Source organism: Squalius cephalus, assembly GCF_949319135.1.
Source record: "Squalius cephalus genome assembly, chromosome: 18".
Lineage (NCBI taxonomy): Eukaryota > Metazoa > Chordata > Actinopteri > Cypriniformes > Leuciscidae > Squalius > Squalius cephalus.
The window spans coordinates 22,654,512-22,679,272 of NC_137139.1; the positions used below are offsets into that span (position 1 = coordinate 22,654,512).

At 37.2% G+C, this 24,761-nt stretch overlaps 1 protein-coding gene across 3 annotated transcripts in view; it reads right to left on the reverse strand.

Moving 5' to 3' along the window:
* The window catches only part of stat6 (signal transducer and activator of transcription 6, interleukin-4 induced), a 34,878-nt gene extending 10,781 nt beyond the window's left edge, over positions 1-24,097 (reverse strand). For all 3 annotated transcript variants that reach the window (XR_013819033.1, XM_079849696.1, XM_079849697.1), the window contains exons 1-9: positions 23,993-24,097; positions 16,653-16,795; positions 13,826-13,970; positions 13,088-13,171; positions 12,778-12,979; positions 5,476-5,567; positions 5,216-5,364; positions 1,979-2,113; positions 1,650-1,826 (exon numbers count right to left, since the gene is read on the reverse strand). Coding sequence is in view for 2 of the 3 variants with exons in the window: in XM_079849696.1 (XP_079705822.1) it covers positions 1,650-1,826; positions 1,979-2,113; positions 5,216-5,364; positions 5,476-5,567; positions 12,778-12,979; positions 13,088-13,171; positions 13,826-13,970; positions 16,653-16,783 (1,115 nt within the window). In the remaining variant the exon portion in view is untranslated. The remainder of the gene's footprint in view (positions 1-1,649; positions 1,827-1,978; positions 2,114-5,215; positions 5,365-5,475; positions 5,568-12,777; positions 12,980-13,087; positions 13,172-13,825; positions 13,971-16,652; positions 16,796-23,992) is intronic.
* Between the last annotated feature and the right edge of the window lie 664 nt (positions 24,098-24,761).

Genomic DNA, 24,761 nt, shown 5'->3' on the forward strand with positions numbered 1-24,761 from the left:
TAGGGCTCCATTTGGGACAGGGCCTTTGACTGTCAGGTAGAAATTTGCTGTGATTGTAAGTTCATTGTAAGTCCACTAGACCGCAAGTGCACATGAAGTGTCAGTGCACGAATACAGAGTATGAGTTCTCTTTTGCATTGCCACTGCTCTTTTATTCCTTCATGTTAACTGAAGACAAATCTGAATGATGTTCTGTTTTAACCTTACAACCAACAAGTAGAATCGACCATGACATCCTCACCAAATCTTACAGGAAATCAGCAGCCTAATGAAGAGGTTGACTGGCACAAAGTATTTTATGTATTTTCAAAATACAAAAATACTAAGCTTAAATGTGTTTAAATACAAATTAAATTTGATTCTTTTCAAAGGCTTTAAAATACGAAATAATATTTTAATACATGTATCTGAAATACTGCCCATCCCTATATACATATATATATTTATTCTCAGAAGTCGTTACCAGATAAATTACATTTTGCATGAGTTTTAAAATTGCAAAATAGGAGAAAAATACTGTGCGATCTTAATTTAGTTAGTATCAGTGAATAACATATAAAGTCTATAAAGCTGTCTATATATATATATATATATATATATATATATATATATATATATATATATATATATATATATATATATATATATATATATATATCTTTCAAAATAATACGGTAACACTTAACAATAAGCCTTGATTCTTTAGTTTATGCATAAGGCATCATGAACTAACAATGAACAATACTTTTACAGCATCAATTAATTCAGGTAAATGTTATTTTAGAAATACATTGTTATTCAAGTTCATTCATAAAATAATGCATTCATTTATACATCTTGAAATGTTTAAAATGTATTAGAATACACTACCATTCAATAGTCTTGGGTCTATAAGATTTTTTTTTTAAGTCTCTTAGGCTCACCAAGGCTGCATTTATTTGATCAACAATACAATAATATTGTTAAAATATATTTTAAAATAAAATATATAATTTATTCCTGTGAAGGCAAAGCTGAATTTTTAAGCCATTACTTGATGCCATTACAATGATTCTTCAGAAATAATACTAATATGCTGATTTGCTGCTCAAGAAACATTTTTTATTATCAATGTTGAAAACAGCCGTGCTGCTTGATATTTTTGTGGAAACCCATGATAAAAATTTTTCAGGATTTGTTTATGAATGGAAAAAAAACAAAAAAAACAACAGCATTTATATGAAAAGTAAATCTTTTGTAACATTATAAATGTCTTTACTGATCAATTGAATGCATCCTAGCTGAATACGGTAGTTGATGTAAAAAATTGACATATATTTAAAACATTTTAATTTATTTATATTAATAAATGCTGTAAAATTATTGCTCATCGTTGGTTCAACGTATTAGCAAAACCAATTTTTGCTACCTTACTGAACCATAGTGTAAAGTGTTATCCTTAATATAATTATTGCTATCAATTTATTGGCTTAATTTAGTACAGTTAATTATAAAAAATTATGCAATAAAATACAGTAATAAAACAAAATAACTTTTTATTTTAAACAAAAAAATTAACTTAAAACAATAAAATATATTTTTTTTCTGTATTTGTGATTCTTAATAGATACTTGTGTTGTGTGTGTATTTAAATAAGACAGCATACTTACTTGGGTACAATACTTTGTTGTCCCAGGTTTCTTGCTTGCGCCTCAGTAATGATCTGCGCTTTCAATACGACGGGTTTTCCAGGGGCCATCTTCTCTCCCAGCAGATAGCGTACAGTGGCGGAAAACTTGGATTGGGTTTTGATGACCTGGGGAGGTTGCTTGTCTACTACCAATGAACTGAGTTGCCAAGACAAAGAAAGTACAATATCAAAGGCTAGAAGAAAAAGCACTCACATTTTCACAAGATTGCATAATCATCTGTTGTGATTGCTTGATGAGTAACTACACTGCAATCTCATCTTTCTCAGAACTGAAAGAGGCCTGAATACTTCTGTACGAGAGTCTGGAGCAGAAGTTCCAGGCTTTCCTGCAACGTGTGTAACTGTTCAGCCTCTCCGTGGTCCCTCTTCATCAACATGAGCTCCTGCCTCAGATTACTATTCACCCCAAGCAACTGCTCACACCTGCAACAGAAAAGGTAGGAAATAGAATGTGGAAGACACAGAGACAGAAGGCCAACAGGTTGCAAGACATGCATGACAACAAAACAAGGCGGAGTGAAACAAATATGATCCAGAGTACATTAAATATGGGTGCACTTGCTGCAAGGATTCTGTAATGAAACTCTAGATGGCGCAGGCTAATAGGTCCTTAACTCAAATGCTTGCAATCATATCATTCTCTATAGGGCACAGCTGATTGGTTCCAATGAGCTTGCATGCTCATTTGCCTTAACAGTACAACGCGCTTTCAGAAATCCAATGAAATTCAAAATCTAAAATAAGTGAACGGTCTTTCTTATGCTATATCAATATGCGTTTTGCGTGGTCTGCTTTGTCCATTCCTTATGAAGTAACCATACACGAGGTTTAACATCATGTTTCATGTTAACGTCCATTAGCATGTCAAAACCCAAGTTTAGCGTTTTCTCATTGCTAAGAAAGATTCTCTAGCAAAATGAGAGGATAATATATCTAATGTATCTAATGTCAGATGAAACAATTTCAGTATGCTGCATTTAAAGTTGAAACAAGCGCATGGGGGCCATGTCAGCCGTGCATAAAGACAGTGTACTCACTTATTTATGAATGGGAGAAAGTGCAACAAGCAATATGGCGGGATAGTCCCGACTTCTAATAAAAGAGCCAATCGCCGATCAGTCATGTCATTATGTCACTGCAGCTGCCGTTAGAAGCTGGTTGCTATAGAAACAGATGAGAGTCGTTACTTTCCTCATACTATTTGCTTAGGTGGTTGTGGGGGGTTTCTTCTCTGCAACGTGATATCATTCATAAAGCCACACATGAATGAGTTCTTATCAGATATGTTTGTGTCTTTTTGGATCAGGCACACATACTGTGGGGAAAATAATGATTTGATTCCCTGCTGATTTTGAAAGTTTGCCCACTTACAAAGAAATGAAGGGTCTATGATAGGTTTATTTTAACGGATAGAGACAGAATATCAACCAAAAAATCCAGAAAAACACATTATATAAAGGTTGTAAATTGATTAGCATTTGATCGAGTGATCAATCCCCAAGCAACCAACAAGAATTCTGCCTCCCACAGATTGGTTATGTGCCCATGTGGAACACAGATTAGCTGTGTCACTTTAAGAAAGTACTCCTAATGTCCTAATGTCAGTGGACACCTGTCCACAGAATCTGTATCTTCCATTCCAACCTCTCCACCACCATGGGCAATACCAAAGACCAAATGTCAGGGACCAGACTGTAGACCTGCACAAGGTCGGAATGGCCTACAACAGGGGTTCCCAAACTTTTTAGCCCGCGACCCCCATGATAAATGCGCTGCTGCCCCGCGACCCCGCATGAATGATGTATGTGTCACTTTATGGTTTCCGTGGTGACGCGTCATTGCTTGTCACGTGACATATCGCAGCAACAACAGAGCTGAATGAATGATGATCTGCTTTTATGTCATTTTTCCTTTTTTATTCAAAATTTTCACAAATTTGTTAGATATGGCATGAAATAGCTGATATTCCGATTGTCAAATATATGCAGTGGAAGTGTTTTGTTGTTTAAACACCTTTATAACGATCGCGTTAGTTGAGCTGAAATGCAAATCAATTTAAAACCTTTAAATAATGTGTTTTTTATGGATTATTTAGTTGATATTCTGTCTCTATTCGTTCAAATAAACCTACCATAAAAATTATTGATCCTTCATGTCTTTGTAAGTGGGCAAACTTACAAAATCAGCAGGGGATCGAATTATTATTTTCCCCACTGTAGTTTAGGCCACTAGAGTTAAGCTATTCGGCGTGGTAGCCTGGACACACATAGTCATAGGCCACTAGTGTTAAGCCATTTGGCAAAGCAGGCCCAGGCACACAATCTAATAGGCTACTAGAGTCTAGTCTGCCAAGACCAAGCATATGTCCCATTTCTTATACTCAAACAAAACTGAAGGGCTAGGCACACATACTGTAGCTAGCATACACATGGTTCCTATGGGTCTTTGGAGCAGCAGCAGTACATATGTTTTGGTGGTAGATCTGCTGGGGGGCTGAATCGTCATCTCCTTTGCTTCCTGCATGATGGGGGATTTTCTATGGTGTAGAGTACACTTGGCTTGTATTGTTCAAACCTCATTGTCATCTGCTCTGTTGGGGGGTAATTTATGTACGCTATATTTTAGAGCAGCAGCATGTCTTACTTTCTCACAGAAGCATGTCATGTATGTATTGGCAGTAGCAAGTCCCGTACTTGCTCTGCAGCAGCAGCAGCAGCAGCAGCAAAGCAGATCTATTCTACCAAGACCAAATATATCAACATTGTCATCCCCATTACCATGCCAAACACTCAGAGAGTTGTTATGACAGAAACATACAATAGTTAATGCCGCAATGAAAACAACGTGATTTATATGAAATCTTGTCCACGAACCGCTGAAATTCAAAAGGCACAGAGAAACCAAACACTAAAACCATGAAGACAAACCTGTTGAGGTTTTCAAATAACAGCAACAAGATCTAATCACAACATTTAAAAAAAAATTCAGATGATAATCGGTTGATGTCATATTAAAACTTTTGCATAATGTTGGACCTAAGCAGCTCATAGTGCTAAATAAATTTAATTAAAAAGTTAACAATTTGGTTGTAAGGGCATTTCTGTTTACTTTTGTATGATAAACAGTGTTGGTACTGTGTTGGGTCACCACTTGACATCTATTCTGAGTCCTGAAGTGAAACTAGATCTCTAAGAACTATTTTCTTCATGCTCCACATTTCAAAAATGCATGACTAAATGATTCAAAAACATAAAAAAAAAAATTACAAAAAAAATTGGGAGATAAAGTTCAAGAAGAAACATCCAGAAGTAGTGACAGAAATACTGTGACCTTGAAGGAAAAATGCGTGACAAAGCCCACTGTTCAAGATGGCAAAAGAGGCCAAAGTAAACAAACTGAAAACTGAAAAGGAAAACCAGTTTGGTGGTGAAAGGTTTCACCAAACAAACCTCTTACAGGGAAAGATTTAGCTGATAACATTCATACAGTAATACGACTGTAACAAAAAGGTCCAGTGGTCCTCACCATGTCTGCAGAAAGCCAAGGTTGTCATTGAAGTGCACGCCAATGGTTGCTCGGTGCTGTTCCCACCTCCAGGACTTAATTCTGAGAATAAGACAGGACTGGCACTGCTCCAGGGCGTACACGGCCTCTTGAAGAAGCTGCAAACGCTTCTGTAAACTCACACAGATATACAAACCGTGAAAAACAGCTCCATTATAAATGCTTTTGTCTTTACCCTGATGAACTTATTATGATGTTCAAGCATGCATTTGAGCTTTTACCTTTGCACAAACTGAAAAGTTGTACTCAATCTGCTTTATGCGATTCTGTCTAATGACTTGATCCGGATGCTGTTGATCCAAATCATTTTGAACTGTAGGGAAACAAGAAAAAATTCATTAGATATACTGAGACACCTGTTTGCCTGTGTGCATGTAAGCCCTGATAATGATAACCCAGTCCAGGGGTTACGAACAGTTCACTTGTGTTGCGGTTCTTCATGGTGTTCATTTTATGTTCACAAATCTATGTAAATTAGTAATCTCTGGTTATCACCTACTACAGAGTACAGTTTAAAACAAGCGGTGTTTGCTTACTTCCTGTATATCATAAAATTGCAACAAGTGACTCTCTCATAAGGTATGAAAATTGCATCTGGGTATGCTAATAAAGGTTGAAAGAGTGTGAATTATCCCCTAATTATGTTGAACAAATTTAGTATAAAGCATTGATCGCTAAAAGGTTAAAGGACAGGTGATTGTGAACATCTGGAGGTGCTGCAAGAAATGTTAACAAGTTGTAGGGCTTTGTCAGAGCCACCGAATTAGACACACCAATTTTTCCAACCCTGCCAATTTGGCATAACCATGGTATTTTATCTGGCAAGCGAAGCATCAACAACTTTGAAACTCTCAGCTCACTCCAGAGATGAAACCTTTACAGATGTTTACTCTCTACTTGAATCTACTTTTTGGTCCGATCACTTTTTGCTTCCATTTCCCTTTTAGGATGTTTGGCTGAGCAGTGCAAGCATTTCACACCTTCCAAACTCATAACAAATGCTCCAAGCTCATCTATCACGCTTCTGGTTTCCCATATATGGACTGCCCGCAAAATGGTTGACAAACAGGAAGCGCACCTTTTAATTGGCCAATCAAAATTATTCTGAAAGGGATTATATCTTAGAGAGATATATATACCTTTACCTATACCTTTGATTTGGTAAACAGTTGCTTACAGTACTTAATACGTTTTAAAAGTAATAAATAGGATATAAATGTAATAATAACTGAGTACTCAATTATCTGCATCACTGAACATAAATAACCATTAAACTGAATATTAACATATAGATATCAACAATTAATATAAACACAACATTTTACTATACATGTTACAAGCTAATTTCTGTAACATGAAAAAAATACTTTAATACTAATAACATCTCAAGTTATTAGTATTACACACAGAATCTGGAGCACTAACATGTTTTAAGTATAGCAAAACTGTCTTTCCTTCATCCATCTCCCACATGCTAATATAAACAACCTCTGGCAGAAGCTGAAAATGAGCATAGTGCTATTCCTGTTCAACTAGTGGTTAATGACGAATATTATGTTTTTGTTACCTATAGGCTCATAATGAGTTTACATAAATATTGTATATAAAAGCATTGTCACACTACAGACTTTCAGTTTTGGCATATCACAACCTTGGATATCACAAACACTGGATAATTATTTTAATCATTATTAAATTCAATTGCAAGATAATCAATCAATGATTTAGGTTAGTCTTTTAGAGGAGCAAATGATGACGTTTTATAAGTTAAAAGAGTTGTATTATGGATTGTAAATATTTGCACATACTGAAGGCTATCACTGAAGAGACTTTCACAGATATCCACATTTAATCTATCTTGTATTCCATACAAAGACTACTACATAAAGACAGAAAATTTAAACTGACAGCTCATATAAGTGAATGTTTGAGCCTACGCTTCATGATGTATTTTGCATTGCTGTACTAGGTCATCAAAAAGTCACCCAAACTGCTAATCATGGTGAGACTTGTTGGAGCCTTCATGACGGAAATGACTATTTACACATCTGCTCCTCTAGAGCTATGCCTTATTGCATTTCTCCCTCTTGTGTTGCTGCAAAACTTTCTGTTAACCATTTCACAACAGCCACGCAGACAAAACCATGTGTGCAACCTCACAGGGCCTTGTGCTTGGCCTGCAATAATACAGTTTTTTATATATACAAATCATTTTTAAATGGTTGATTTTGACACAACAAAAAAATCCTGTCTCAGTTCCATTATGCATAGTCAAGGTAAAAAAACAAAATCATTTTCATTTTCAATTTCAATTTCAGAAGTCACTGTGAGGATCGCTGGATAAAATTTTCAGCACTTCCAGAGATTTTGTGGCTGAGCAGTTTTCCAAAGCTAGTGGTTGTGGAAATGCTAATACTACGTGTATGATGATGCTTGTTAAAAATGTATTGCACAGTTACATTATGCAGTAGAACTTATAAAGCTACAATATCTATGTGTGTGTGACCATGATTCATGCAATACATGTCATGTGCACGGTAGTCTCATTGTCCTCCATCACACCCACCCCAACCCCACGTCAGACCTGTATGTAGCCGTTTATACAGTATATAGGGGTGATTAGGACTTTATAGTCGCTGAGTAAGAAAGTTGTGCCTTGACCTTCAGTTGGAAACTTTGCACATAGTTTACATTCTCCCCAAGAGTCCTTTTCCACTGTCATCAATAAGAAACTCTGTGACTGGCCAGGTCTTCTTAACAATATGTGACAAGTAGATACCTTGCTAAGTGAGGGCTTATGAGGGTTATGACACTTTTCTTTTTAAAGCAGCTTTGAAATAATAGTATTATTAAATGTGATTTAAAAAAAACTAAGAATTAAAATACTTTAAAAGCATTTGATGACAAAATATATTGTAGTCTCAGCTGCAATTTCTAATTCTGGGAAGTCACATATGTTCATCTCTCCATTATGAGTTTCTAAGGAAAGTCTATAACTGTGGCAAAACTTTTTTTTCTCAATAAATTTTCATTAACTCTCCAAGTTTATGCCCAATTTTCCAGCAAAACTCTCAGCTGATATGCATTCACCTTCAAGTATTAAGTGTCCAATTTTTGTGATTTTTGCAGCCCACAGACTTTTCCTGAGTGATATGTCTTTAAAATGTCCAGATTTAGAGCAGAGTTAAATAGCAATGGTTCTTTTCTCAGCCACAAACTTTGGGCATTGTTTGACTCCTGAGAAATCTTGAAAAGTGTCAATGCTTTTAAGAGTGATTTATAAAATGATGTTAATCCTGCAAGATCCATCTTATTCATGTCCATCAGGAACAGGTGGCGATCTAGTCCCATGTTGCCTGCTTTCCTCAATAGGGTACACGCTTTCCCAGCCCAGCTCATGTCCTTCCCATTGAGGAGTCTCTGAGCTATTTGAAGTCTGAAGGTCTTTACTCTGGATCTGATGTCCACTAGGCCTTGTCCTCCTTCCTGTCTGGGCAGATACAGCACTGGAGCCTTTAACCAATGCTGTCCCGACTGGAAAAAAATCCACCAGACATCTCTGAATTTGTCTCACAAGGCCTTCTGGAGGTTCAAGGATCATCATTCTGTGCCAAAGGGAAGAGGCTATGAGGTTGTTACATATCAGCACCCCTTTCCCTGTAGGACAGCTGGGGCACCAACCATTTCCAATGAGACAAACGCGCACATACTTCCTCCAACAGGCCCTTCCCAATTTTGCTTTCTGTACTCAGTTGTCCCCCCAAAAACTCCCAGATATTTAAAACATGCCCTTCCCCATTGTAAACCACCAGGAAGTGATGAACTTTTAGCAACTTGGCCACACCACACACAGCATCGCTTTTACACCAGTAAACTTATAATTAATAATTAAGATAAAGATAATTTGATTACATTTCTGGGAGTTTAGAAAATTAATTTGTAGACCTGCCAGGTCTTTCCTTAGTTTACATAACAAGGGTTCAATAATTATATTATAAAGTTGGCCCGAAAGGGAACAGCCTTGTCTAATTCCCCTCTGAACTTTCACAGGGATACTTATAGGCCACCAGCTAATTTTATCATACTGTATATGTGGCTTCAGTGTACACTAACCGCATCATCAAAATTAAATTATCACCAAAACCAAAGGCCTTTAGAGCATTAAAGAGAAAAATGCGATCCACCCGATCGAAAGCCTTCTCTTGGTCTAATGATAAAAATACCATTTCAATCTTGTTATCAAAAGCATAGTCATATACATCTCTCACTAGGTTATCTACAATAGATCTATCGTTTATGCAGTAAGATTGATCTTTATGTATGATTTCATGCAGTACATTATTTAATGTGGTGACCAAACATTTAGAATTGATTTAGTAATCCGAAAACAAAACTGCAACAGGCCTCCAGTTCTTAACAGTGTTAAATCCCCCTTCTTAGGAAGTAGTGTTAGCACTGCACACTGAAAGCTCTTAGGAAGAATTCTTTCAGTGACACTTTTTTGAATAACTTCAAAGTAATCATGTCCAAGAACAGGCCAGAAAGCCTTTTAGAATTCACCAGACAATCCATCTATTCCAGGTGTACGGCCTACAGAGAGTCCCATCACAGCAGCCGTGACTTCTTCAAAGGTAAGTTCAGACTCTAAAAAAAGTTGGTGCTTTGAGGTTAAAACCGGAAGGTCATAAAGCAGCTCGTTTCTACATTGTTCATCTGATTTTTAAGAGCCGTATAAACTTGAATAGAAATCCACAGCAATTTTACGCATTTCCGTTTGATTAGAAGTGTCTCGACCATTACAGTCTTTTAAACAGTACATCAATTTCTCTTGTCCTTTTTTATGCTCAAGGTTAAAAAATAAGAAGTAGGAGAATCCATATCTCTTGCTGTTACAAAACGACTCCTTACAAGACTACTTCCTTTCACTCTTTCATTTAAAACTGAGCTCAGCAGGTTAGTCTTTTCAGTCCACAGATCTTTAAGATTTACAGAGTCATTTGCAATCATACTTTGCTCAATACCAATCATTTCTTTTTCAAGACATTCCAAAGACAAAACGAAGAATGTGTTATTGTTGACAAAATTCATTATTTGTACCTTCCCTATTTCCCACCATTGAATGCAATTTTCGCAACAATTCTTCTCACTATTCCAAGACTCCCAAAAGAACTTAAAATGTACAAAAAAAATGTATCTTCTAATAATTTAGCATTAAAATGCCAATAATGACTTTTATGCATTCTTTTTATTAAGTACAGTCAAAAGTGAAAAATGTATGATCAGACATTGAGGTGGGAAAATTAGTTAAATTTAGTACTCTATTCCTCATGTTACGTGACATATAGAGTCTATCCAAATGTGCAGCAGAAACCTTTTCATTACTAATTTTCACCCATGTATACTGACGTGTAAACAGATTATGTTCTCTCCATACATCAGATAGGTTTCGATTTTTAATCACATTGGCTAAGCACAATGCACTCTGTGCATGAGGTTCCTCGCTATTCCTGTCCTATGTAAAGTCCAAAGTACAACTGAAATCTCCGCCTAATATAATGAGATCTCCTTCGTGTTGTCTTAAAAAATCTTCTAATTTAGTGAACAAGTGTATTCTCTCTGCACCTATATTTGGAGCATAAATATTCACAAAAAGAAAAATAAGATAGCTAATTTCTGCCCTCACAATCAGCAATCTCCCTGGATCAACTTCATTTTTTGACAAGATTTTCACTTTAACAATAGGGGAAAAAAGTATTGCCACTCCAGCACTCAAATTGGACCCATGACTAAGGACTTTTTCTCCTTCCCACCATAGGCCCCATTCAGCCTCATTGCTTTGATCACTGTGAGTCTCTTGTAACAAAAAAAACACACCTATACCTGTATGATCTCTGAAAGTAACCTATTCTTTCTCCCATCTCTCATACCATTAACATTAAAAGATCCCACCAGCAAGACTTCCATGAGAAAGAGGGAGAGAAAGAAAGAATTAGCAGTCATCATTATTATTGCGTTTTTCTTTAGCCTTTCCCCTCGTTATACGTTCTTTCCCTGTTTGTTTTCCATGTCTAATAACAGTTATGTGCTTTTTTTGTGGAGCTCTTCTGCTGTGAGAGCTCTTCAAGGCTACTTGTTTTCCTTGCCCATACAACAGAGGCAATAAACTTTTCAAGATCTGGAAAAAAAATCACAGACTTCTACACCTGCTTTTCCGTTTGTGTCATCTAAAAAAAGAGTTGATCTGTTCAAGAGTATACATATCTTTTTCAGCCACTCTTGCCATACCAGATGTATCTGACCACTGCTCTTCATTTCTCAAACTAGCATCAATACATTGGGACAATTCATCTAGTTCATCAGTCATATTTTCTTCAGAAACTCCTGCTTGTGTTTCTTTGAGTTCACACAATCCTTCATCACCTCCCTGAGCTTCACTCTCATCAGTTACAGTCTCAGCAACGCAAACCAGCTGCTCAATACCCCCAGCATTTAAATGAACATCACTCACCTCTTCTGAGGCTGCTTTCTACTGTGTCTCAGTTCTCTCTTCTGTATCCCGTTGATATTGGTTCGCATTGTTAACATCTCCACGCGATGTAGACGGCCGCTGATCGTCTTTATGTGGGCATGTGAAACGTTTGTGTCCTAGGTCACCACATTCAAAGCACTTCAGGTTTTCAGTGCTTGAGTAAATCATGTATGAGTTCTCTCCTTGATTAACTCGGAACGGAACTTCCAAAATACGCTCCGGCGAAGTCAAAAACATTAAGACTTAGCAGCGGAAAGAAATGACGTGTTGGGCTTGGGCTCTCACTGGGCTTGCTATTTTTCAAAATCTTAGCAACTCTTTCATGATAACATCATTATTAATAAAAGGTGGGATAGTGGGGTAACCAGAAAAAACATTTCCTTAACCCATAATCCGCTCACGGTCAACTGGTTAATCAATGATTCAGATCTCAAAAAAAACAACAACAACTTTGTTCATGCGTGAAGCTGAAACTATATTTTAAAAACCTACTTGCTCTCCCACAACTACAAGCAAGTACAAAATTGTCACGCCGGGCTCTGGTACACACCTGTACCCATTTCGGAGTGATAGATTAGGTGGCGTTTGCTCGGGCAAGCGTGTGAATTACCTGAATCTATTACCTGAATCTGTGCTTTTCTCAACATTGTTCGGCAACCAGCTTCTCTACTAATATCTGCTCCAAGAACAGTGCATTTATTACCTCGCTAGTGAGAAATGTGTTGTTAAACTTTTTTAAATGATAAAATCGAGTGCATGTCTGTACTGTATGTGTGCGTTTGAGTGGAAGAGAGAGCATGAGAAAGACAGTATGTGCTTTCCCTACATAATTTCCCTACATAAATATTCCTCAAAAACACAGGTATCCAAAGTTTCATTATAACTTGATATGAAAAAGTACACTGTCCAAAAGGCCTTTTACATTATTAAATCTGGCAGGCGTAACTTCCTAAAGCTTATTAGACATTGTTCAAAACAGATTTGGATCTTCTACCTTGCATGGGCTCTATTTCCTGTTTTTCCCAATTCAAATCCTCTTGTAGCTGATGAAGCGTTTGTCGGCAGTTCTGAATTTCCAAAACTTTGAGCACCAGATTATCCACATCAGCCTTAGAATCCTCCCTTACAGGTTGTGGGGTGCCATTGGCAGCTGGAGGAACCCCAGGCATGGGCTGAAAGGGTGGGAAGCCCAGACTCTATAGACAAACACACAGACACAAAGAGCAATGACACAACGGACATTTACATTACATATAACACATAAATGTTCTGATACTTCAGAATTAAAGTTTTTTTGTGCTTACTGCCTGTCCTAACAATTGTCTTTCTTTCCTTAGCATATCTCGAACTGTCCTCACAAGTTGCATGGGTTGTGGCTGGTACACACTCTGAGGAATAATTCATGAGGTTACATAGTAAATACAAACAGTCAGAAAAACAAACAGTGTGTCAGATGTCACAAGTCAACATGGTAGGCTGCCAATAGTAAAATGTCTTTCCGTATTGTGATCCATAAGTGTTTACAATGTAAAAGAAATGAAAATCAACAGGATTCATGTTATATAGCATATAGTGAATCTTTAAAAAAAAATTGCAGTGCAATAACTCCTTGTATTGACATAATTAACACAACTGTCCTGGACATCCCACATGGTAATGTAGATCATCTAAAGCAGGAGTTTTCACTTTTTGATGCCATGGGCCCTCAAATATGAGTACTGCGAAGAACTCTCCTCCTAAACTATAATGGCAGCTATATACTGTATTTCCATGTATAAGGACCCATTTACACTGAGAAAAAGTGTGCTGTTAAAGACATTTTGTTATCTGTAAAATGAAATAATTATCTTTTATATTGTTACTGTATTGAAGCCAAAGCAAATTATTAAATATAGAAAATGTTGATTTTGTACATTTTTTCTACTCATTATTTCAGTGAGAAATGTTAAATGTACAAAAATGAAGAATTATTTAAACTGGCTTATATGATGCAGCATCTTCAAGCCAGCAATAATTATGAGTGTTAGGATTGTTGTGCACACCAAGTTCTTGCTGATATGTTGTAGTTTGACCTTCTCCACCACATTAGGGTTTTGTTGGGCCACCTCCTGCAGCAAAAGCACCATCTGATCCAACAGTAATCGGGCCCGAGGCTCCTGCTCCACGCTGTCTAGATCAAATTCCTCCCTAAACCAAACACAGACATGACATTTTTAAGTCATCTTTGGTAACTGTAGGGCCCTATGATTTACGCGGTGCAGAAACTGCGGACGTAATCACGGAATCCAGTCATAAAAACCAAATTTACTGAATAATGTGGAATTTCAAGGAATTTCTCAGATTTTTGATGAATTAATAAAAAGCAGGACAGTACACTTGAATCAAATCGCGATATAGATTAGTGTCTGTGAATATTAAACCGCAAAAAGACCATTTAAAGTGTTAGTTCACCCAAAAATGAAAATTCTGTCATTAATTGCGCTCCAAACCAGTAAGACCTTGGAAGACAAATGAAGATATTTTTGATGAAATCTGAGAGCTTTCTGATCCCCCATAGACTGCAATGTAATCACCACTTTCAAGGCCCATGAAGGTTGTAAAGACATCGTTAAAATAGTCCATGTACATTAGTTCAACCTTAATGTTATGAAGCGACAAGAATACTTTTTGTGCGCAAAAAAAAAACAATTTATCTTCTGTGTCAGTCTCCGAAGCTGTTCACGTGAGCACCACGATGCATGTGTGTGGTGTTGACGCAGAAACCTGCCAATAGAGTGGTGCAGGTATGACATCACTTGCAGGCCAAAACGTGGAAACGAGTAAGCATTTTAGCACTTCAGGTTCCATTGTCCTGAAGTCAATTGGATTTTTTTGGTTGAAATATGGTTTGTGGTGAACAAGCTCAAGATACTTTCACATTTTATTCTAAGGCATAAAATACATCAGTTATACCCCACTCGTGATTTTTTTAAGCTGTTACGTGTCTTGAAACAGGCGATAATCCAAAAAACCTATGGAAAAATTTGATTGGGTTTTTGTGGAGGGAACCAGTGTGATGCTAACTGCCGATTGGCCTACAAAATGATGTCATATCTAAACCACTCGTTCTGTCACAGAACCCGGAAGCGCTGCACTGTGTTCACAATGTGAACAGCATCAGAGACTGACACGGAAGAGAAGAAATGTTCAGAGATGACAAATTCAGAGATTAATTGTTGAATAAATCATTATTTTTGTTTTTTTTGCGCACAAAAAGTATTCTCGTCTCTTCATAACATTAAGGTTGAACCACTGTAGTCACATGGAGTATTTTAACGATGTCTTTACTATCTTTCTGCGCCTTGAAAGTGGTGATTACATTGCAGTCTATGTGGGGTCAGAAAGCTCTCGGATTTCATCAAAAATATCTACATTTGTGTTCCGAAGATGAACGAAGCTCTTACGGGTTTGGAACGACATGAGGCTGAGTAATTAATGACAGAATTCTCATTTTTGGGTGAACTATCCCTTTAAATGAATCCTGCATGTTCTACGTGTCTCTGTGTGAATGAATGGCGCAGACGCGCGGTTTCGTTTACCACACACACAGAAGTATGCGTGACGCTTGCAATGTTTTCAGCCTCTGCCGTCTCACTATATGAGGACATGAATGCATGAACTTTATCTCCAGAGACGTTCTGAGTCACTTCATGAGCATTTTACCGTTTCATTTGTGAAAAACTATCACCATATCATAAACACACAACCTGTCAAAATAAAGGTTCGGTTTAACTTGAAGAAATTGTGACTGTGAAATATATTACTGTTGTACAGTAGAGTTTAACTACATCTCAATGTAATAATAATTACATTATTATTATTATAAATGAAATTGAAACCGTATGAGGTTTCAATTTCAATTTCAATAAACCTTAACTAATACTAATAATTATAATAATAAATGACTATTAAAACTTTATTTTTTAAGGAATACAATTTTTTCTTCCATGTTTATACGATTAAAAAATAAATTAAATGAATGTTTTATGCCTGCATTTGATTGACATAAAAATTAAAATACACAACGCAGACTTTCTGAAGAAAACAAATTATAAATAGTTTTTTTATGAATTCAATTAATTAGACATGCTTTTTGATTATTGAAAATTTAATTAAACCATTTAAATGGAATCCAGAAAACTTAAAACAGAAAACAAAGAATTTGCTAAAAAAAAAATAAAACCAATTATATAAAACATATTTCATGGGGCCCTAAACATGTACTTTTTTTAAACCTAATAAATTGTTGTTAAATTGTATAAGTTTCATGATTTCAATTAATTAGACATGCTTTTTGATTACTAAAATGTTATTTAGTCCAAAAAAATTAAAACGGAAAAAACGGAATTTGGAAAAAAATAAAACGGAATTTGAGGAAAAAGAATTTTTTTAGAAAGGAAAAAGCCTTTCTAGTCTAGCTTGTCCTGTGAGTCACTATGACAGAACATGATTCATGAGAAATTCCTAAGAAGTTAAACTACACTAAATTGCATCAGTTTATAATAAGCACTATTGTCACTCATACGGTTTCAATTTCATTTATTTCACTTAGTCACCAGTACATTTTAAAGGTGCGCTCAGTCATTTGAACTTCATGAAAAGATTTATCGTTAAGGAAATTAACTTTTCGAAATATGGAGGCTCATGGAGGCTGCCATATTGGGATTACATGACCAGCCAAATACTACTCACTTCTCTTATTATCAAACACTTTCTTTGTGAATAAAATACTTCTACAATAGCATCTATGTTGATTTAAAGCTACTAGTGTCAGTTCCAAAAAAATACTGCGTCAAACTTAATACAACATTTGTAACAGTGATGTCATACCATATCTGATCCTCTATCCAGTTGGCCAGATAATGTCTGACATCCAGAGGGAGTGTTTCTGGGTAGAGTTCATTCAGCGTCTGAGTTGGCAAGAACTGTAACTGCGGGGTCATTTGCGCCCACAGCGCCATAGTGTGCAAACACTGCAACAGTAAAAATCACAACATTACCACCGCATTGAAAGAAACAGCATTTTCAATTCCTTGGGAAGGAATCGTTCACTAAAAATGAAATCTATGAAGATTACTAATTCTCATGATGTTCTAAACCATAGCTGTTAACCATACAAGATCAGTTCATATGACCACATCAGTCAACCTCCAAAAAGCATTGCTATATTCCAAGTTTTCTAAAGTCATCTGATCACTGAATTGGTTCAGTTCAATTTGTGAAGAAATAGTTGTAACTTGTGTGGCTTCAGAATGCTTGGAATACAACTAACTTACAAACAGTATGGACAACTTTTAAGGTGGTCCTTTTTGGAGCTTGACAGATGTGGTCTCTATAGACTGTCAATTGTTGGAAACTCAGAATCGAAGACCAGGAGACTTCCTTGTTTCTTCAGCAGAATTCTTTATTGAGAACACGAGCTGTCGGTAGCTGCAGTCACCAAAGTCTGACTAAGGGAACGTTCTCTTACAGTTTATATACATTTAGGGGCAGGAACCAAAACTTTGTGATGAGACAGCATTTCTATTCAAATGCTAAGACTTGAGTACAGCACTGGCAGGACTCTCTTGCTAAAACACAAGCTCCAAGAGCCATTAAGAGTTTCAGTAAAACAGGACTGGCCGGAGTCTTTTGCTAGAAACTCTGATAATCATCACCTTAACATAATAAATTCAATGTAAACCTAAATTAAACATCTAATAAATTTGTAATACAACACAGTGCATAAAATATATTGAAAATATATTGAGAAAAATATCTTGAGTTTCATGGAAATAATTACAGAATTTGGGATGAACTACACACAGATAAGACACTCTTTACTTATCACAAATAAACAAACTAATGATTTAAACATGGTTTAATGCTTTGAATTAGGGACGCTGCTTTTTGCTTTTGCTAGGTTTGCACATCATAATCATACAGAATAGAAAACTGCAATATTTATATTAAAGACAAATAAACATTGTATTTATAACAACTTCCCTATTCTAGGGATGGACTGAACAAACTGAATTGGAAATCTGAATTCTTCTATGCAAAACAAATGTCATTTTTAGAAATTCAAAAAAATAGCATCTGATGACAAGATAATGCTCAACATTTTGTAGCATGCTGTATGTCAGGTTTTTTTCTGGTTTAATTTAGTGTAAAGAGCACAGGCAGATGTGTTGGGGAAAGAGCAGAGTGTGTAATTACTGCTCTGTGTGACTTTTGTTTGGGCAAGTGAGAAAAGACAGTATGTCTGTCTTATCTCTCTCCAACATAAGGGGACAGAAGACACTGTATACCACAGCACGCTTGACAAAACAACAGCCCGGCAAACCCAACCATCACTCATATAACAAGTTTGCTTACATAGATGGTAATTTTAGCACATAAATTAGCTATGCTGCATTGTAAGAAGATAAGAACATTTTATTATGGTGTATACACAAAATTTAATATGATAATGCCTCTGACCTTAGTCATTTTTGACCAAAACATATCTTTCAATTTTGTTTTCTTTTTTTTTTTTTTTTGTAATGGAACTTAAATTATTTGTACATACGATGAACACATATATTTTTCTACGTTTAGATAGACAGTTAAAGGAGAAATACAAATGTCAGGATCTAAAAGCGGAAACCCTTCTTCTAAGAAACACAAACCCAGTAGGCATAATGTTATATGAGGTAAAAGTGTTAACTGTAATAAATAAATGTGATCATGCCATCAAACATAATTAATCTCATTTATAATAATATTTTGTGAACATCAAAAAGATTTAAAAGGATGCTATGAGTATGTCGATATTGTATGTTTCAGTGTCCATAAAAATATGTGTAGGCCTATACTTCACGTACAAATTCCAATGAACAGATTATATCATTTTCACAGGATACATTTATGGTTTCTAGTTCTACAAACCTACAAGCACACGTGGTGTGTTAGATTCAAGCACTGAAACCAAACTGTACCCAAAGGCATGTAAGCATGCTGGATCATGTCCATAGCAACTGTGTCACTTCTCATTTCTTTCTGAAAAAGATGTTGATTGGTCTTGAACATGATCACACTATCAGAATTTTTTACACTAAAACCTTTTTAAAAAACTAGGACCATGCTTAAGCTGTGTGTATGAAAGTTATTAGAAAAGTCATAAAACTGAACAGCTAATCAGCATTTGTTTAAGGGACAGTTCACACAAAAATGGAAAACACTGAAATTCGTTGACTTTTGTTGTATGTACAAATATATATTGTGGACTATCCCTTTACAACATAAAGGAAAACACATAAGGTCACGAGATAAGATCAGTAGTAACCAATATGTCTTTCTAAATAGCCTTTTTTTTTTTTTTTACTATGCTAAAGATTTTTACTTCTAATTAAATATCAGTTTAACCAATCAGTTTTATGAAAATTCTACAAAAATGCAATGTCAGGGTTCTGTCACCTCTGTTTGGTTTGTATCCGGTTTGGTGACAGATCTCTGACATTCCTGGTTTGTCATGTGTTTGTGTCTAGCCTGATTTGTTGTGAGCACATGGTTTGTCTTGTATTCCTTGTGCCATGTGCTCTCCTGTCAATTGTCTGGCCCCTCCCATCTTGTTACCTGATTATTGATTAATTTGCCCCACCTGCCTTGTTCGTTACCCTCTTTTGTTTGCTCCCTATTTAGTCTCCCTGTGTTTGCAGTCCTGTGCTGGTTCGTTGTCCATGTTTCCCTCGTGTCTCCTGTTCCTGCCTAAGATCTCTCTTGTTTTCCCCCATGGGGAAGTTTTTGTTGTATTTTTGTTTATTTAATAAAAGCCTTATTTTATCTGCACTTGAGTCCTCGCTACTTTCACCTACCCATTTCCGTGACAGAACGAACCAGCCAACTGAGGACTCAGCAGAAAAAATCTTCCTTTTCCCATCTCCCTGCCCCTCCGCTCAACGAATGGATCATCGTAGCAAACTTCTTTCTCTTCAACAAGGGGGTGCCAGTGTAAAGGAGTTTGCTCATCAGTTTGTGGTTGTAGCGGAGGGACTCAACATCAGCGACGCAGAGCTCAAGGACACTTTTAACACCAGCCTTAATGAGCCTGTGCCTGCCTGGGAGATGGGAATGCTGGGCATACTGTCATTCTGGCAGTTTGTGAGGTATGTTTACCATCGCGGATGGGAGGGTGGTCTTCCGCCTCTTGGCCCACCTCCCATTTACCTCACAAACTCCCAAGTCCCCAGTCCTCCGATGACTCCTTCGGGGAGAGGGAGGAGGAAGAGAAGCTCCAACCCATCTGCCACCTATCCTGGGGTGGATGAAGGAGCTACAGAGACCCCAGAAGCGGTCATTCCCACACCGCCTCGCACTCGCCGGTGCAGGAGGAGGAGGGCTCCTGTGGCTCCCCTTAGCTCGGTGGTCCCAAGCCCAGAGGTCCCGGAGGACCCGACTTCGGTGGTCCCAAGCCCAGTGGTCCCGGAAGACCCGACTTCGGTGGGCTCAAGTCCGGTGGTCCAGGAGGATCCGACTTCGGTGGTCCCAAGCCCGGTGGTCCCAGAGCCATCCACTCTCCCTGTCGCGCCCCCAGTGGTGGCCGAAGAGGCTGCTGCGCCGCTTCCTTTCGGAGAAGGAGGCGGAGAAGGGCTTCCTGCATCCCACAAGGCCCGGAGGCCGTTCCTAAGCCTGTTGTCGGCCCGGAGGCCACACCCAAGTGCCTCGCCCTACCGACACTACCCCAGCGCCTCGCCCTGCCGGCACCACCCCAGCTCCTCGGCCTGCCAGCGCCGCCCCTGCGTCTCGCCCTAGCGGCTCCACCCATGCGACCTACCAAGCCAATGCTTCTTCTCGTCACGTCTGCCGATCCAGAGACTGTTCACGTCACGTCTGCCGATCCAGAGACTGTTCACGTCACGTCTGCCGATCCAGAGACTGTTCACGTCACGTCTGCCGATCCAGAGACTGTTCACGTCACGTCTGCCGATCCAGAGACTGTTCACGTCACGTCTGCCGATCCAGTGTCTCCGGACAAGATGGCTGCCGCCGAGCCATTGTCTCTGTACAAGATGGCCGCCGCCGAGCCAGTGTCTCCTGACAAGATGGCCGCCGCCGAGCCAGTGTCTGTTCCTGAGCCGGTGTCTGCCCGTCCCTCCCTGGTCACCTAAGACTTTCTGACCCGCTGGGCGGGTACTGACCAGGCTGGTTTCCCTCCCTCCCCTCCCTGTCTTTGTGTTTTGATCTGTCTGTCTGGTCTGTTTGGTTTTGTCTCGTTCATGTCTTGTTTTTGGTGTCTCTCATTGGGAACGCCAGGTGGCGTCCCCTTTGAGGGGGGGTAATGTTAGGGTCCTGTCACCTCTGTTTGGTTTGTATCCGGTTTGGTGACAGAGCTCTGACATTCCTGGTTTGTCATGTGTTTGTGTCTAGCCTGATTTGTTGTGAGCACATGGTTTGTCTTGTATTCCTTGTGCCATGTGCTCTCCTGTCAATTGTCTGGCCCCTCCCATCTTGTTACCTGACTGATTAATTTGCCCCACCTGCCTTGTTCGTTACCCTCTTTTGTTTGCTCCCTATTTAGTCTCCCTGTGTTTGCAGTCCTGTGCTGGTTCGTTGTCCATTGTTTTTAAACAAGTCATAAGGTGTACATTTTCATTCATTAAGACATTAAAGGTCATGACTCATCTTTATTTGGGAATCCCTGTTCCAATTAATATCTCCATTTCCTCAATTTTTTTTTTCTTTTTTTTTTTACTCCAAAGGTTAAATGTTTGACAAAGGGATTGGTGCAGTGTAGGTGAAAAAAAGACCACACCTATGTGCAGACATAATATCTGAAGATAATTCATTCAAGGGAACTACATCATGCTATTACAGGTTGTAAAACAAAGTTTAACAGATGACCCATGAAAATTCAAGTTCATTCTTAAATGTATACATGCATGACACGTATCACATATGAGACAACAGATAGTTGTGTTAGATTCCAATTGTGTGAACACCAGAAGCTGTGCAGGTAAAACTGATCTTTTTAAAAACATAGTGCCTATTTATGTAGCAGATAGAGCGAAAGTAAATGAATGAATATAAGAAAGATCTTGAGGAAATAAGAGATGGCATATTCATGGAAGCATGGTTTTAAGGCTTGTCATTGGGTAGCCATATAAATCACGCCTTTAGGTTTGCTTTCCTCTCTGCAGCAGATCACAGACAAAGCTTCACAGCTGCATTCTGTTATAACTTATCTGAAGAACACAGAACGGTTCTTTCTCTGACATAAAAAAGGATTACATAGAAATGTGTTTTGTTCATGTTTATTAATCTTTCTTTTTCAGCACTGTTATGTACTACTGGCTGCAAAGCAATGTCATATTCTCAAAAAAAATCTTATTTAATAATAGATCAGTGCCCTATTTTATGTATTTGCAGAGAAGAAAAATCAAGTAAAACATTTTGTTTTATTTTATTATTGCAAAGGCTGCTCTTTCATAGTCCTGTTTCTTTAACATGGTCTCAGATGTTTATATTAAGAGAAATATTCGAAAGGGACAATTGAACTGTAAGCATCTAAAATCAATGTGGATGGGATAGCTCGGATAACTGGGTTTTGGAGAAATCTGATGAGATGGGTTTAGTGCATACTGCATTTTTAAATATCTCTTGTTTGATTGCACACTTCAGTTTCTGACATTGTTGAAATTATTTCTGAAAATCCGAGTTTTGCTCTTTGTTCAATCTTATTGACTAAAAGAAAAAACAAATGTAAAATTAAAGAGTTATATAAAGTTAATTTGCTGTAATGGAAAATAGAAAGCAATCTCTCAACCTCAAACCAGCCAAACTTTGACAGCAGTTTGCATCTGACACATGGAGCACTCATCCACTTTACCCAATATTATCTCTTTTCATTGAATGGATGACTGCATTCATAAAGGTCATATACAAATGACAGAAACAAACAAACTCATAGCAGTTTTCTGTCAGTACCCCCTATCACATTTTCTCTTACACTTAAGAGAAACTCACATTTACACTTACACTTACATCTTGACACATTATGTTAAAGCATTTAAAGCAATTAGTCAAATTAAAGCATTGTACACTGATCCAAACACTGTTGATGCTAATACCGTGATTGCTGCGAACTACGGCCTACTGGCTTCACTGAAAACTTTAACAATTATTTCCTCAGACTATAATAGGGAAAGACATTCTACTTTTATGTTTCGTGCAGAAGTGTGTAATTTCACAGTTTCCTAATTAAACTTTAGATAGATAGATAGATAGATAGATAGATAGATAGATAGATAGATAGATAGATAGATAGGCCTAGACATATAGACAGACAGACAGACAGATAGATAGATAGATAGATAGATAGATAGATAGATAGATAGATAGATAGATAGATAGATAGATAGATAGATAGCCAGCCATCTAATCTACTTTGCACAGAAACAAACACGTCACTAAACCTTTTTAATGCATGTTAAAAAAGGCCACAGACAGCAAAGCCACCCATTAGTATTCATATAATATTTATGAAAAATAACAGCATGAGGGTGTTACATCCCTAAGACTGAGACTGACACATGCAATGTTACAACAACAGTGAGCACGGTTAGTAAAGGACAGACCACTCTCTAGTGCACAAAAGAACATAACACACCAACACATATGGGGAACAGAAAGTAGGGCGTGAATTTGTGTAGGTGCTCGTGCTACATTAAACGGTTTCCACTACACCATATAACGTGACATTTCGCAGTTTACTACGTTTTAGCCATTTAAGTAGGCCTTCCTCCCTTGCTCTTTTCAGTACTGTCTGATACAGGAAACTTGTTTAATATGAGAATTCTCATTAAGTCAATGTCTCGCGTATTTTTTCATGGAGTATATATCATGACCATGTAGCCTAACTTTTTTGGCGTCGTTTAGTCTAGTTCGCTACAACGGCATAGCTAAACCAATTTCACAACTATACTGAGATTAAATTATTATAAAGTGGGATTTTTGATCGTAATAGAACACTTTGATGGATTTATTTTTGTTCTGGTTGCTCGCTTCTCTCGAATTTTCGAATACAGGCTATTACAAAACTCATGTTCCCTCCTCACAACAATGTTAAGCGATATACAAATTCAGGTCGCGATAAACTTAATCTACGTAGTTTATATAGCTAAAATATACAATGATGTGAGAACATAACTTACCTGATTTCGACGCCAGCTGTTTTAACACACGTAAAGAGATATAAAGTCTGCGCCTTCCGTGTGCGTTTGTTGTTTTTTTCTATCCACCTACTTTCACTTTACACTGAAGTTGCTGCCTATTGGCCATCCTGATGCAGTTCTGCTACCTGGTGAATGAGAATCTTTATCCGGCTGGACATAATTTAAAATAGTTATCTATTCTGTTTTATTTACATATACAGAAAATAGGCTATGTATTTGTTTTTAAATCCAGTTTTATGTGTGTGACCGAAAATTTGAATATATCACATTTTTATCTTCATACTTCAAGGGATACTTTTGTGAGTATCTTCGTAATGTCTTCATACTTATCTAACTACTGAACACCTTCATATTTTTGTAAGTATCTTCATATTCTATTTATACTCCCTATTTTAATCGTTTTCTGTGGGTACGTCTGAATGTTCATTATTTAGATTAACGTTATTTTATTTATTATTATTGAAAGTATTTTACTAACATTAATAGCAACTTATTTTATTGGCCTATACATTTTCCCTTCTCTTTGCCACTCTTTATGTTTTAGCGTCGCAAAAGTTAGCCATAAAGAGCTTGAAAAAGAAAATGATATCCAACAATAATATACCAACGACGAATATAAATATATTATAAGTATATATATATATATATATATATATATATATATATATATATATATATATTCACACTATAAATTCTAATTCGCCTAAAAAAAATAAGAAAATAAATTGAGATAAAGTTTGTTTTATTA